Source organism: Buteo buteo, chromosome 13 (assembly GCF_964188355.1).
Source record: "Buteo buteo chromosome 13, bButBut1.hap1.1, whole genome shotgun sequence".
Taxonomy (NCBI): Eukaryota; Metazoa; Chordata; class Aves; order Accipitriformes; family Accipitridae; genus Buteo; species Buteo buteo.
The window spans coordinates 3,446,408-3,460,987 of NC_134183.1; the positions used below are offsets into that span (position 1 = coordinate 3,446,408).

At 50.5% G+C, this 14,580-nt stretch overlaps 2 protein-coding genes across 6 annotated transcripts in view; one reads left to right on the plus strand and one right to left on the minus strand.

Moving 5' to 3' along the window:
• ARSG (arylsulfatase G) overlaps positions 1–14,293 on the minus strand; it is a 40,246-nt gene extending 25,953 nt beyond the window's left edge. The window contains exon 1 of one of the 3 annotated variants that reach the window (XM_075044232.1): positions 13,967–14,293. The gene's annotated coding sequence lies outside the window, so the exon portion shown is untranslated. Of the gene's footprint in view, positions 1–1,166; positions 1,659–13,441; positions 13,573–13,966 lie in introns of those variants that run through there. The other 2 variants (XM_075044230.1, XM_075044231.1) reach the window with 2 other exon arrangements.
• On the plus strand, positions 127–9,372 carry SLC16A6 (solute carrier family 16 member 6). 3 transcript variants are annotated; one of them, XM_075044236.1, is made up of 6 exons: positions 127–294; positions 2,374–2,615; positions 3,268–3,411; positions 4,181–4,309; positions 5,291–6,112; positions 6,737–9,372. In XM_075044236.1, the coding sequence occupies exons 2-6, from the start codon at positions 2,381–2,383 to the stop codon at positions 6,976–6,978; spliced, it is 1,572 nt and encodes a 523-aa protein (XP_074900337.1). In that variant the 5' UTR covers positions 127–294; positions 2,374–2,380; the 3' UTR covers positions 6,979–9,372. The 3 variants fall into 3 exon arrangements, with proteins under 3 accessions (XP_074900337.1, XP_074900336.1, XP_074900335.1); XM_075044235.1 differs by having other exon boundaries at positions 211–230; XM_075044234.1 differs by lacking the exon at positions 127–294 and having other exon boundaries at positions 2,456–2,615; positions 3,063–3,411.
• Positions 14,294–14,580: the final 287 nt, after the last annotated feature.

Here is a 14,580-nt window from a genome sequence, read left to right on the forward strand (position 1 = left end):
CCCTCCGCCGTTACACGCGGTTGCCGGCGCCGCCGCTGGGGCGAGCCGGGGCCCGGGCGCGCACATGGCGCTGCGGAGCCGCCGGCGGAGACCGGCTCCAGCCGGTATATAAGGGGCTGGGAGAGAACGGCACAACAGCCGCCGCCGCCGCGGGCAGCGGGAGAGCAGGCAGCGGCCGGAGGCCCGGCGGGGCCCGCCGCCGCCTCCTCTTTCTCTCGCCGCCACCCAAGGTCGGTCGCCCGGTTGCCGGCCATGGGCAGCCCCTAGCCCCGCCGCAGCACCCAGCGCCGCCCGGTGAGTGGGCTCCTGCCCGGGGATCGGGGGGGGGGGGGGGAGCTTTGTTTGGCTTTTTTTTCTTTATTTTGTTTTCCTTAATTATTTTTTTTCCCCTGCTTTTTTTGTGTGCTTTCCCCCTACCCTCTTTTTTTTTTTTTTTTTTTTTTTTTCCGCATCCCTTTATTTTTAGCTGGCGGCCCCGGCGCCCGCCGAGGAGCCGGTGCGGCGGTGGCGATGCAGAAATCAGGTCTGAAATGTTCGGAAAGTGATGCAGGGAAGGGGGGGGGGGGGGCCTGAGCTCCGGCATTTTAATTTTTTTTTTTCCTTATCGTAATTTCTTTTAATTTTTAAATGTACGCCAAGGTTTGTGGTTTGGGTTTTTTTTTTTAGGTTCCTTTTTTTTTTTCCCCTGCTTCTAAATAGCGTGCTTCCTTCTAATCTAATCTCCCCCCATTCCTTGTGCAGTGACACAGGAATTCACTGCAGCCCCGTTGCCTTTCTCGGGGGGTATCCAGGCACTTCCCACAAACTTTGGGCAGAGGCTCAACTCCCGCCTGGGCACCCGGCGGTGGTCCTGCCCGCTGCCCCTCACCCTGCCTGGGCTGCAGCGGAGCCTGGGTGCGGGCAACACCGGAGGGATGCTGGAGCCCACGCCTCGCTCCATCCCTCGGCAGAAAAAAAGCCCCCACGGGAGCCGTGCACCAGCCTCGACCCACCATGCAGCACCGCAGAGGCGTCAGTGGGGTGCTGAGACACCCCCCCCCCAGCTCAGGGGGACCCATTGGGTGGCCCCCTGCATCACCCATCCCAGCCAGGCTCCCGTGGGGCTGCTCACGGGTCTCCGGTGGGTGCCGGTGCCCGTGTCACCGGGAACGCACACACAGACTCGCCTGGTCCTCCCGTGAGAAGTTCCCCGGTGGGATGGCGAAGCGTTGCCGGAGTCGCTCTGGCTTCCTCTGCCGAGAAAGTCACGCTGATGATCTAGAGTATAAAATGGAGGAGGGAAATGCCTGGTGGCTGCTGGGGACGGCGGAGCAGGGAGGAAACGTGCCGCCCGCAAGAGCCGCAGGTTCACGCCGTGCCCGGGACGCTGCCGGCGTGGGGGCCGAGGCAGCCCGTGGGGTGGGGGGTCAGCAGCGCCCGGGGGTGGCTGCCCACGGCCACCTCGTGGTCCCCTCCCGGGGTGGCCACTGGGAGCCATGCCGGGGCTTTGACCCCAGGACTGTGTCCCCCCCCCCCCCTCCACCTCGCTGTGCAGGTGTGGCGGTGCTCAGGTTTGGCGAGGAGCCCCGAGTGGGACAAAAAAGTGCCCCCACGCATCCACGGCCCCCCCCCCCCAGGTGACAGGGAGCAGGGCTGTAGAGATGCCACCCCAGCATCGTGCTTTATGGGGTGATCCCCTCCAGCCCCCCCGCAGCCCTTAGGGCTTCAGCCTGCCCTGAGGGGGGGTGTTGGTGACCCCAAGGGCTGCAGGGGACAGCACAGGGAGCTGGTGGCAGATGGAATGTCCCTACCCCCCCTGTTGCTGGGTCACAGTGTTGTGGGCAGCCCTGATGCAGCCATTTTGGGGAACAGGCAGGTTCCCAAGGAGTTACCGTCACCCCGAGTGGCTTTAGGATACCGCAGGGTGCAACGGTAGGTCGTTTCGTCGACCGACCCCCCAGCAAAATGGGTGGTATCGAGGTTGTCACCGGGCAGGAGGGTGCGATGGGGAGGATGGGTGCTCCCTGGGGAGTTTCCTGCGGTTCCGCCAGCCCACGCTGGGTCCCGCGGTGGATCTTTCACGAACCGCATCCATCCACCCCCACGCACCAAAATACAGATGATGGCTCCCGGGTGCGCTGGGTTTTGCTGATGGGAATGGCTCGCTCGGGTGCTGAGCGGAGGGTTTCTGGTCCCGGGCTCGAAGGGCACCAGCAGAAACGAGCCCCGTGGGGTGACAAAGGCAGAAACTTCAGCCCAACTCCTGCATTTAATCCCTCGGCGGCGCAGGGACTGGCTAGTGGTGCTTTAGGGATGTTACAGCTGCTAGGCCGTGCCTCTTTCAGCAAAATTCATCTTAAACTGATGCCTGGCTCTTTCTCCCCTCTTTTCCAGATCAAAAATGACTGTCAAAGCTGTAAAAATGCCGTGCACTGCTCCAAATGTTTATACTAAAGTGCCTGACGGAGGATGGGGTTGGACAATTGCTTTTGCTTTCTTCTTTGTGGAAGCTCTAACATACGGCATTATAAAATCGTTTGGCGTCTTTTTTAATGACCTGATGGAAAGCTTTGACGAAACCAACAGCAGAATATCCTGGATAATATCCATATGTGTGTTTGTACAGACCTTCACAGGTAAGAGTAGCAAGCGTTCAAGTGCAAGTGCCCCAAGCACGAGTGCAAGGGGCAGTCGTACTGCTGACTCAGCATACGAGGACCTGGTACCTGTGACTTTTATGTCTCTAATGGTTCTGTTATAAATAACAGCCATAAAGCCCAGAGGCCGTGTGCTCCTGAAATACCAAGAAATGTCTGTCTCGGCCCGGCAGTCCCTTTGAACCCCAACTCGTGTCCTTCTGTGTGGTAGAGGGACACGGTCTGTGTCGCCGAGCCTGGCCCAGCCGTTCAGCTCTCATCAGCAAGGGGTGAAAACAAGAGTTTTGCAACCGAACTCTGTAGTGAAAAGGATTAGAAATAACTTGAGCCACACTGAAATCCACTGGTGTCTGCGGATGTTGCTGCAGGTTTGTCCCAGGCTGCCAGGCACCCATCTTAGTCTCTTCTGATGATTTTTTTATTTAGCACATCCTAAATGCCGTGAGCTGTGCAGTGCTCCAAGGATGGCTCCAGGGTGATGTTCTGCTGCGTGAGGCCAGCTGGCAGGGGAGGTGGCATGTCACGGGGACCTGGGCAGGGGGACAAGAAGAGCCTCTGAAGGAGATGGTAGCTGGCGAAGTTGCTGACTTTGGGTGTTGACCATGGCTCTCTTCCCCTCCCACCCATCCAGCTCCTCTGTCAACGGTCCTCAGCAATCGCTTTGGTCACCGCTTCGTGGTGATGGCTGGAGGGGTGCTGATCAGCACCGGCATGGTCATTGCCTCCTTCGCCCGCACCGTTGTGGACATGTATGTCTCCATTGGCGTCATCTCTGGTGAGTCGTCTTACTCCTGTACCTGCTGAATGCTTCGCTCTCTCCTGCGGCTTCCCGCAAGTGTGGTTCTGGCTGGGGGGGGTTTTACTCCCCACAACACTGGGAGTGCTTGAGAAATGCTGCTGCCCCTTCTGAGCTGACCTTGCCCTCCTGGTAGAGGTGATGAAGGCTCAAGGCTTGGCTTTCTGCCCTGTTGTCACCTTGGGGACCACCTTGGGGCTTGGTCCCGCAGACCACTGTGCTAGTGCAGCTGTACCGATTGCTTCTGATTGGGATCGCTAGGGAGATGAAAGCTGTTCATGGCGTCAAATCCTCTAACCTCTCCCTCTATCTCTCTCTTTTTTCTTTTTTTTTTTTCTGATACTTTTTTCCCCTCTGCAGTCTGGCCTGGGTGTCCTGCTCACATCCATGGCTGGGAGCTTGCCTTGCTTAGGGGAGCAATTGCTACAGGCTCAAACTCTTTAAGCAGATGAGGTCCTCAAACTGGACCCCACTGGCTGTTGGGGAACAGAAGGCATTATCTATCAGGTTTGGGGGGTTGGGTCTCTTGTTTTGGTTTTTCTTTAATTTTTTTTATTTGCCCACCTCCAATTTTAAAAAAAAATAACATTCTGGTTTCCCCAATGATTTTCTTCCAGGGTGACTTGCTGAGTTGGCCGAAATGCTACTGTAAATCTCGCCACTGGGAAAGCTGACTTAACGTGTTCTTGCATCGGTGTTTCCCCCTCCCTTACTTGTTGTTATGGCAATTTTTGGCATTTATTCACAGGCCTTGGATACTGCCTCTCTTTCCTCCCGACTGTCACCATTTTATCACAGTATTTTGACAAAAGACGTTCGCTGGTCACAGCAGTGGCATCTACAGGGGAATGTTTTGCTGTCTTCTCCTTTGCACCAGGTACAGTGCCCCAACGCTGTGAGTTCATACGCACATGCCTAAAGCACGAGGCTGCTCCGATCCTTTTCCCAAGCAAATGGGAGGCAAAGGCCAGTGATATCAAGTTGGTGCTCGTGGACCTTCCCATGAGCTGCTAAAGCCCACAGGTGGTTGCTCACATGCCCATGGCACTCCTGCCCTGCAGGCAGGTTTACGAGTAATCCTAGATTCTGGTCTAACGATGCCTGAGCCCTGGAGCAGGACGTGCCTCGCTGATACGCAGCCCGCCGGGTTCCCTATATAGATCTAGCAGGCTAAAAATAAGACCGAGAAACTTCAGCTATTTAAAACACACACAGTACACATAACTGCTCCTAAAGGTTAGTGGGCTTGCGCTTAGCACGGGCTGCTGAGCTGCTCCAGCCTTTTGGGAACCTGTCCCCAGGCAGCGTGTCCCTGTCATCACCTGTCTGCTGCAGTTCAGGTGGTCTTCTGCTCTGCATGCTTGCTTTCAGGTAATACCCATTGCAAAGCTGCTTTGATTGCAAGTGAAGGCTCGTAATTAGGCAGTGACATGCACCTTTTGAGTAGAGCTAAAAGACTTCCTCCAGCAGCTGGTTTCAGGGTGGGGTCGGCTGAGAGAGGAAACTCAAATGTTGAGTTTGCTTTCGTTCACTAAAAATAACACCACCTTCATCCCTGGGCATCCCAAACTCGCTGGGACCTCAAAAGCAGCTACCTAGAGGGTAGCTTCTGCTAGCCAGATGTTAAATGCAACTTCTAGCTCTTGTCCGCTGCAGCTGATGGGAGGAACGCGGGTGCCAGACCCCTGGGTGGCCCTGGGCAGGAGGGACCCCTGCTCAGCCTCTACGAGAGCTGAGGTGCTTGGGACCTTCCAGGGATGAAGCTTCAGTTACTTCCCTAGCTGTAAATTCAAATAGCTCCTTGGTGTAACTCCAGGCTTTTCTAGTTACGCTTTCTTCTTCTGCCCTCTTCCCTCAGCAATTACTGCTTTGAAGGAGCAGATTGGCTGGAGATACAGCCTCCTTTCTGTTGGGGTGCTACAGCTAAGCATCGTCGTCTGCGGATCACTGCTGCGACCCATTATCATCAAAGAGCAAGAAGAAGTGAAAGTGCAGCCTCCAGAAGAGCCCACGGAGACAAAGTATATGCTTGAAAATGAGCAAACGCGCACCTCAATAGAGTCCATAGACTCAGGAGTAGAAATAACTACCTCACCCAGCAATGTGCCTGGAAACACCAAAGCAGAGCCGAAAAGTGACGAACCAAAGGAACACGTACAGATACTTGTTGAAAATAACAGCACCCCTCCAGAACCAAAAACCAAACTACTGGACTTCTCTGTGATGAGAGACTATAGCTTTATCTGTTATGCATTCTTTGGCCTGTTTGCTACCCTGGGCTTCTTCGCTCCTTCCCTCTACATCATTCCCCTGAGTCTCAGCCTTGGCATCAGCAAAGACCACTCTGCATACATACTGTCAGCCATGGCAATCGCAGAGGTCTTTGGAAGAATTTCAGCTGGCTGGGTTCTCAACAAAAAGCCTATCCGCAAGATCTACATCGAACTCATCTGCGTTGTTCTGCTGTCTGTAGCGCTGTTTGCCTTCCCTTTTGCCTCTGAATTCTGGGGCTTGATGACATGTAGCATATTTTTTGGGTTCATGCTCGGAACGGTAGCGGGCACGCATATTCCCCTCCTGGCAGAAGACGACGTGGTTGGCATTGCAAAAATGTCTTCTGCGGCTGGAGTCTACGTCTTCATTCAAAGCTTAGCTGGGTTGGCTGGACCACCCCTTGCAGGTAACTCTACAACTTTCACTTTGGGGGTTTTTTTTGGTATGTTTGACAGCTATTGGTGCTGATCTCTGTCTAGAAAGTGTTCTGGCAGCGCTAATCATAGTACTATCCTAAAAGCCCTGCAACTAGTATTGGGAAGCTCTCGGAGCCAGAAGACTGCTGCAATGCAGCTCTGCAGAGTCCCACAGATGAGGCAGCCTCCACTGAGGAACCTCAGAGTGAAGGAAAATACTGCAGTGCTACCCTGCTCCTGTTAGAAGCCTAAAACTGGCATCACTTCAGGCTCTAGTGAACAGCAGAAACGAATCGCTTTCACTGTGCATGTGTTTCTGCCATACCCTGCAGAAAGGTGAAGTCTCTATCCTAATAAATAGATGCCTGATGCATCTCAGGCTTAGTGTCCCTGCCGTGCCCGAAGGGTTCTGACTTGCCTGAAGATGACACTCCATACCCCTGAACACGATGTTTTTACTTTTTTAAGGTAGTATCTGTTTGCCATTGAGTATCTCTTGATTGCAAATAAAATGATGCGGTGGTACCTGGATTAAAAATCCTCTAGGAGGGATGGATGGGCAAGGGAGAGGGGGAGTCGGTTGTGGCTAACTGCTGTAAATGGGTTTTCCGTAGGTGTCTTAGTGGATACGACACAGAACTACAGCTCAGCCTTTTACTCCTGTGCTGCTGGCATGGTCCTGGGTGCTGTGTTTCTGTCCCTGGTGAGACCGTGCAAGGTTGGGCTGTGCCACCGCCAGCAGCAGTGCGCAGAGGAGAGCGCGGCGGAGGTCGTACCAGACTTACCAGATGACTTTATTGAAATGGATATTGGAAAAGCAGAAAATTCAGGAAAAGGCTGTGATGGTGTGGCATAAAAAAAGCTGTTCCTTCTCCATGTAATGTACTCGGCGTAAGACTCGGGAAAACATCAGCTCTGCTCCACGTTTTAAAACTACATTCTAAAGGGAATGTGAAATTTTAAATGTGAACAGTTGCTATCAACAACTTTTTTTTTTAATTATTAGAAAGAACTTTTTTAACCAACAATGGAAAGCTCCATAGAAAATACAGATAGCCACATAAGAATAACTTCTGTCTAGCATGAAGATGTGATGCACACTCCTGCTTTCCTGATAACAAGCATAGGTAAAGGTTCGACTGATCCCAGAAAAACTGCAAACAGCAACAGCAGAAGCAGCTCAGCCTCTGACTGTCCTCACCCATCCCCTACCACAAATTCCACACAGACAAGAAACTGATGATACGAACTGGAGATGAGCATTTCGTACACCGCTAGTAGCCAACTGAATCTTCTTCTGGAAGAATATGGACTCATGTTTTAGACTTGAGGAGGACGCTAGGCTAGATAGCTGACTTAAACCATTGCTAATGTTCTTCTAATTAACTTGAACATCACAAATGCTGGGAAATTGGAGGCTCCATATGTCTTTATGGCCAGTTATTACTGCACATATTTCATAAGATCATTTTTCTTCTCCCAATTGGTATCTTTAGAACTGTTTTCTATTGATAGTCAGATCTGATGTACTGTTTCTAATTTAACTAGTATTTATTAATTTATTCTAAGATTGTTAAAGGAGGTTAGCTTAAATAACTGGAGAGGAAAAATAATCTTTTGCATAATGGAAAGCTGTCTTTACATCAATCTCTTCAATACCTATCTTGTATTGCTAGCTTGTGAAATTGTTGGGAAACTTACTCTTACAGCATAGAGTGTAGCTGTTTTTAATAGGTAGGTCTTAGGTAACCCAGTCATTATTTAAAAAGGAAAAAAAAAAAAACAAACCACCTACAGATCCAGCATCTCCTTCCATAAGGGCCTCAGCTGGTGTCAATGGACCTAGCTCTGCTGCCGTAACTGGCCCACCCTGCAGGGAGGATTTGGCCCAGTATGTCTTAATGTACCCAAAACCTTCACTTACAAGTGCACAAGGAAATCTTTGCCCCATCACTGCATGAACGTGGAAACCCCCCGTGTTACCCAGCCCCGCGCAGTCTGCTCCCCGCATCTGCCAACCCCAGGGGCACAGGGTGGCTGGTCTGAGCTGTACCCCCTTCCCCAGCGCTCCCTGCTCCCCCAAAGTCAGCAAGAGGGGTTTTTTTTTTGGGGGGGGGGGGGTTGTTTTTTTGTTTTTTTTTGCTGCTGACTTCAGTGAGACATGAACTGGAGCCTGTGCACAGTGAAGGGAATGATAAAAGACAACATACTAGCTGTTCATTTAGTCTTAATGGGAGAGATTCCTACTCACGGTGACACAAGCTTGCTTACCCCACCTATATGCATCTTAACGCCTCTAGGCAACTCAGGGGGACAAATAAAACAAGTCTGTTTTGGTTTGGAAAAAAGCCAAACCAACATTTCTGTGTATTTAAGTGGAAGTGGCATCATACATTAACTGCTATGCTGACCTGTCTGTATTTTACCAGCCATAGAAATGTGGGACAATCTGAAAAAAAACAAAAAAAACAACCACAAAACAAACACACCTCTTTTTAGGAAGGTGCTTGATTTGTTTTTTCTGTCTTAGTTGTCCAAAAAAAAAAAAAAAAAAATAGAAAGAAAGGAAACAGGCATTCTTGCAACCAAGTGGCTAGAGCAATTCATCCTCACTGCCCGAGACCTGTGGTCTCGTGTCCTTCCTCTGCCTCAGCACTTTATCACGGCCAGCAGAACCTCGCTGTGTTGCACCCAGGACTGGAAGACCCCTTACAGAGAACTAGAGTTTTGTGAATCGGTGAGTAAATGAACAAATAACGATGTTGCATTAAGATGTACTTTTTATTTATTGTTAATTTATGATACTTCAAGCATTTTGGTAAATGTTCTGTAGACTATAATTGTAAGATTATTGAAGTCTTTGTGATACGAGACCTCACTACAGCACTTTGCTATTACAACTCTGCTTGGAAGTGGAATAAGGCCTCCAGGTTTTGCGTGTGTGTGGAAGCTCCCTGTTCTGCAGATTTGCGAGGTTCTACTGTAATTTAATTTTTTTTTTTTTACAACAATTTCCAATACAGATCAAATAATATGTTTGTCACTGACCTCACAGTACGTTTCTGTTCCTGTCTGTGTCGCGGCACGAGCAGGGGAGCGAGTGAGTATGTGTGTGTGCGGGCGCAGAAGACCCAGAAGCAGGCTTTAATGTGTTCAAAGCAGGATTTACTGATTTGTTTGTAATGTACCTAGTGGACTCTGGAAGTACTCTAAAACACTGAGTTTTGCAATAAACTTTTTCTTTTTTTTTTCCTTTTTTTCTCTTTTTTTTTTTTTTAAATAAAGAAAGTGAAGAAACTTTTCTCCTCTCCCTCTTCTCCATCCCTAGGATGAGGCTGGGTCAGCCTTCATCCCTCCTGCAGGGTTGTTGCAGGGTCTGGCCACTACTTCCCTTCCCCGAAGGGCTCTCGGCAGCGTGGCTGTCACATGCCGGTTCCTCAGCCTGAATTAGTGTGTTTACCCTGCGAATTGGGCAATCTTATGCTCTTTTAAATGAGTTGCTTGGAAGCTGGTAGATTAGAGCTGACCTCAAGGGTACTCTTGCAAACCCTTACCCGGGGAGGCCTGATTAGAAGAAGCCTTTTCTTCTTCTGAGTGGTAACTGAATTGGTGGCACTTAGGAACATTATCCTCGTGTCTTCAAGAAGCACGCAATCATGTAATTATTTTATCATCTCTGAATTGCAGAATACTTTCTCCGTGCCAGGCTAGGCGGCTCATGTATCAGAAATCAAGCTACTAAATAGCAGGATAGTCGCACTAAAGGGCAATTTTCTCTCCTTCAAATCTTCTTTCTTTTTACACCAGCTGAGATACGCCCTTCCCAGCTTAGCCCATAACTCCTAGCATCACCAAACCCTACAAGAAGTAATGCTGCCATGCTGCTTAATTCCAAATATCAATGCATGTATTAGATTTGCAAATGAACTACTTGTTGAAGGAATCATTGTGCCACTGATACGTATTAAGTGCAATTTGTTTTCATTTTGGTTGCAAAAGTCCTAGAACAGAGGTGATTGTGCATGCAAGTGGCGCAGACTTAATGCAAATACCAAAGTCCCAGGAAGCTGATCTGTCTCCAAATTTGACTGGCTCAATTACAGCAGCAAACAAACATTATTTGCAACAGCTTCCTCAAAAACATGCTCCCCACCCCCCGAAAAAAAAGCACATTACAAAGGCTGCACACTGTTCACATAAATAAAAGCACATAAAACTTTAACATTATCAGATGTCTCCCTGCACAGCAACAACTTTGAGTAATTTTTCCCTCCTGGTTTAAATTAATTGCCCCAGAACAAAATAGGGTAAGAATACTTATTTTTATTCAGTAGCATTGTATATCTACTTTGTACCAGTAAATAAGAGGACAACGTGGGGCAGAACTCACTTCTGCAAGCCTTGGTATTCCTCTCAAAAGTGCTTGTATAAACTCTTGTAGTCAATGAGGCTGGTGCTAGCCAAATGTAAATAAGGAAATTACACAAGGTCAGCTTGCAGAAGCACAAAAAGCCTTCAGACCGTAGGTATCTGTCCTTTCTGAAGCAGAAAGGAAGCTGTACAGTGGGTTTGTTTGTTGTTTTGGGGTCTTTAAAAAAAAATAAAACCATGACAAAACCATTTTTCCATTTAGAATTAAAAGGAAGGGCAACCTCTTGTTCTTTTTCACTTATTTTAGATAAGCTGACATCATGTACTTAAGGGGACAAATGAATCTTTAAGAATAGCTAGATTGGTTTTGGCAAAAAGTAAAGTAGGTGCTTACAAAACAGCTCAAATGTTTTAACGCTTCCCTTCAGATGTTACTTGTTAGCATCTGAGATCATCATTTTCCAGCTGCCCGTAGTAAACATGACCTGAATTTTCACAGTGATGCAAGCCCAAGCAGCAGCCTTCCTCCCTCCCTCTTTAAAGCTCATCTTCAAGATGCTTCACAGGTGGGGTTTAGGGAAAGATCCCTTTAACTTCTGGCTTGGTTTAAAGGCTGAGAGAGAAAGCACTGCTGCCCAGAGGAGTTATTCTATACTGGATGTCCACACCAAAAGACGGGACCCCTGGTTCCCACCGGCATACTGCGCTGGCAATGCGCGGGAAAGGCTCCCGGGCATCCCACGATGCCGTCAGTTTGAGAAGCCGGTTTGTAGCCGCGATGCGTGCTTGCCTCCCGCCGAACCAGGCGACCTCTGGGGATCCTGGCAGCAAAACACAGAGTTTTCCCCTCCCTGGTTTCACTCACATGGACTTTTACTTGCAGGATTTGCAAATTTGTGGCTTCGCTAGCATAAAGCTCGCTCTTGCAAATTGCAGTAAGTCATCGAATAAATCAAATGCAAACCCCCACCCTCCTTCCTACTGCCGTTGTCAAGCTCCAGTTACAACAATTTGTGGTAAAATATTACTCACCAGCCCTTTGGCCTGTGTGAGCAGCTCTGCCTCTGTAAAGACAGCCCCCTAAATCACTGCTTTGTCACAGAAGCCACAAGCATAACCAAAAGACTTATTACACGCAGACATTATGAGAATAAGGCCGACGAGACAATAGTTTCCCTCGCTTCCTTTTTGTCAAAGCTTTCATTAATGTCGTGAACGTCTTTTTCTACTTTATCCGCTGCCGGCTGCTTGCCGCAGTCAGCCTGGCAGAGGAACGGCCCAAACCAGCCCCAAAGAGCCTCAGCAGCAGCGAGACCGAGTCGGGCGACGGCAAAGCGGGGTGCTGAGCATCACCCTGTGCGAACTGCTTCAGTGAACTGCTCTCCCCAGCAACGCTGGTACCCACCGTCCTGCCTCTCTGCTCTGCTAATTCGCTTTAATCTCCACCAGCTTGCGCTTGTGCTGTGGGAAGTTATCAAAATTAGGCGTTTTAAGCACTTCAAGCACATCAAGGCTTTTGCATTTTGCTGTTGGTGTGGCTGGTATTTTTTTTTTTTTTTTCCAGATGTTGCAAAATGAGACAAAGACCCAAAATCACGAGTGAAGAGCAAAGCTGGGGGGGGGGCTTTCCATTCCCACTGCTGCCCATGCACAGTACCAGGGTGATGCTCCTGCCTAAGCTGAGCATCCTCCTAACCCCCTGCCCTGGGGCACTGAGCGAACAGGGTCAGCTCCCCTCACGATGCCCCTAACCCCCAGCTCAGCAGCCCTTACTCGTGGCCCCCGCTCCGCCTCCACGCCGTGTGTGATGGCGGGGAAGGTTTCCTACAGTGGGTATACACTGACTGTAGATTAATGACTAAATAACGCAGTGATGGATGCGCAGATCGCCTGAAGGATAGGAAGACATGTGACAAGGTCTGATTCTGACACTGCTACTTGGACAAACCAAGCCTTTTATCCGCTCCCAGGCACAGCACTTGAACAAAGTTACCCAAACCCTTTCCCTCACAAGTCTGCATCCTTGCTTCGCTCTGCTGGCAGTGACTACGCAGCGGCTGTGTGTCCTGGCCGGAGCCGGCCCCAGCAGCCGGAGCACAGCGGTGACTTGAGGACACCTCGAGACGTGTGGCCACTTCGACTCAAGACGCAGCATCCACAGGCAAGGAGCTAGCACAGCAATTAACAATTAATGACACCTGGAAATTCCCACATTGCTGTCTCCTAGAGAACTCGTACCAGGTGTGAAAGCAGGTTCTGGTTTGCACAGAGAGGAGGGAAGAGCAGGGCAGGGTACCCTCCGCATCCCAGCACCAGAAGCCAGCCTTGCCATGGGACAGGATGCATCCCTGCGGATGCAGGACGGGATGCGCCTCTGCTGCTCCTCCGAAAGCAGCGCTGGGGGACAAGCCAGCCTCCGCCAAATATTGCAACGCGCACGCTAGGAAACTGGAAATTGGAAAACGTGTGTGGAGCAGCAGCCCCGTGCCCTGCTTGGAGCCGAACCCCCAGAGAAGCCAGCTCCTTCCCCCACACCGCAGGGCTCCCTGCCCACCATGAAATCACTCCCTTCCCCTCCTCCTGCTGCAGCCCCAGGCCTCGGGTGCAAGCTCCGAGCTCGCCCTCCCCGTACCAAATAACAGCCACCAAACACCCTGTGCGCCTGCGTCTTCCTCCCTCTCGCACCCCAGAACGCAGCAAGGACGGCTTATCAGCATCAGCCACACGCAGCCTTGTCCCCCCGCCCCGCTCCGGGACACCCCCAAGCGCTATCGGGTGCTGCAGGCCTCCCGTGCCACTGGGATGAGCTCCTGCCAACTGGTCCCACCAGGCTAAGAACACCGAGTAGTTCGGCGCTGCCAGGGAAAGCCAGCACAAAGCTTGGTTCTTCCTCCCCACCCCCCCCAAGCGCAGTCAGAAAAGCCCGAAGCGAAAGCCTGTGCACTCACGGTGCAGAGCTGCCTGCCATGTTTTAATCTTCCCCGTCGCGGCGTGACCACGGGAGCCCCGCTCCTCCCCGTCCTCGTCCACGCCGAGGGGAGGAGCGCAGGCTGGGGAGTCCAGCCGAGGCGGTCACCCCACTGCCCCGCAGCAAAGGGACACCCCCCCCGGCGATCCCCCTGTGGGCGAGAACGGTCACGAGACGGGAGACATCCCACCCCCCCCATCTGTTCGGTACCACCAGAGGAATCTGCTCCCCGACCTCCAGCAAGCCCTTGCGCGACAAGGACGCGCAGTAGTTTGCTTGCTGTTGGCGAAACGCGGCCCCTTTTCTGAACAAACGTCAGCCAGGGGTTTCGTCCCTGCCCTCGCACCATTGCGGCTTGAAAATCCCGAACCGCAGCTCCAGCAACGCTCGTGTCCACCCTCGCCTGCGCAGAAACCTCGCTGGCCTCGCAAGACTTTCCCTCCTTCAGTAACTCACACAATTCCCCGTGCTCTGCTGGAAATAAAATACATTAAATAAACTGTACCTGGAAAGGAGTCTGGAGGCAAAAGGTGTTTCTTCTCCCTTTTGCTGGCTGTTCTCCTGCCTCCACCGGTAAGGAGTCCGAGCCCTTCACAGCTTCTTCCAATATTGCAATCAAGAGCACTCAGAAAAGAGAAGGTGGAAACCCGCTCCCTCAACAGCAGTTAGAGCAAATCCTGATGCAAATAGGTCACCCAAATATTTAAATACAAAACCACGTTCAAAGTTCAGTTCGTAAAATGCTTTCATTGAGACAACCCCAATCCTTCCAAGATCTACCCTGGTATCTTCATATCTCAAAGATTTTTTATTCAATCTCTTTTGCACAGCTTTGAATGAGACAAGAATTTCAACCTCGGTGTTTGTCTTCAAGGACTAGACACTGATCTCGCAGCCTGACCTTTGTGTTGGATTTCTCCTTGGTAAAAAGCATCTTCAGTGCAGCAGAGGGGACCAAACTGGTCAGCTAACAGTTTGTAAAGTGATAACTGGGCATAAACTATATATTTATGTCAAATTCAATTTTAATGAGCAAGGCAACAGCAGCAATAAATATAAAAATATATAAGTGATTCTATTTCAAAAGAGTAATTTTTAAAATATATATAGATGCACTCT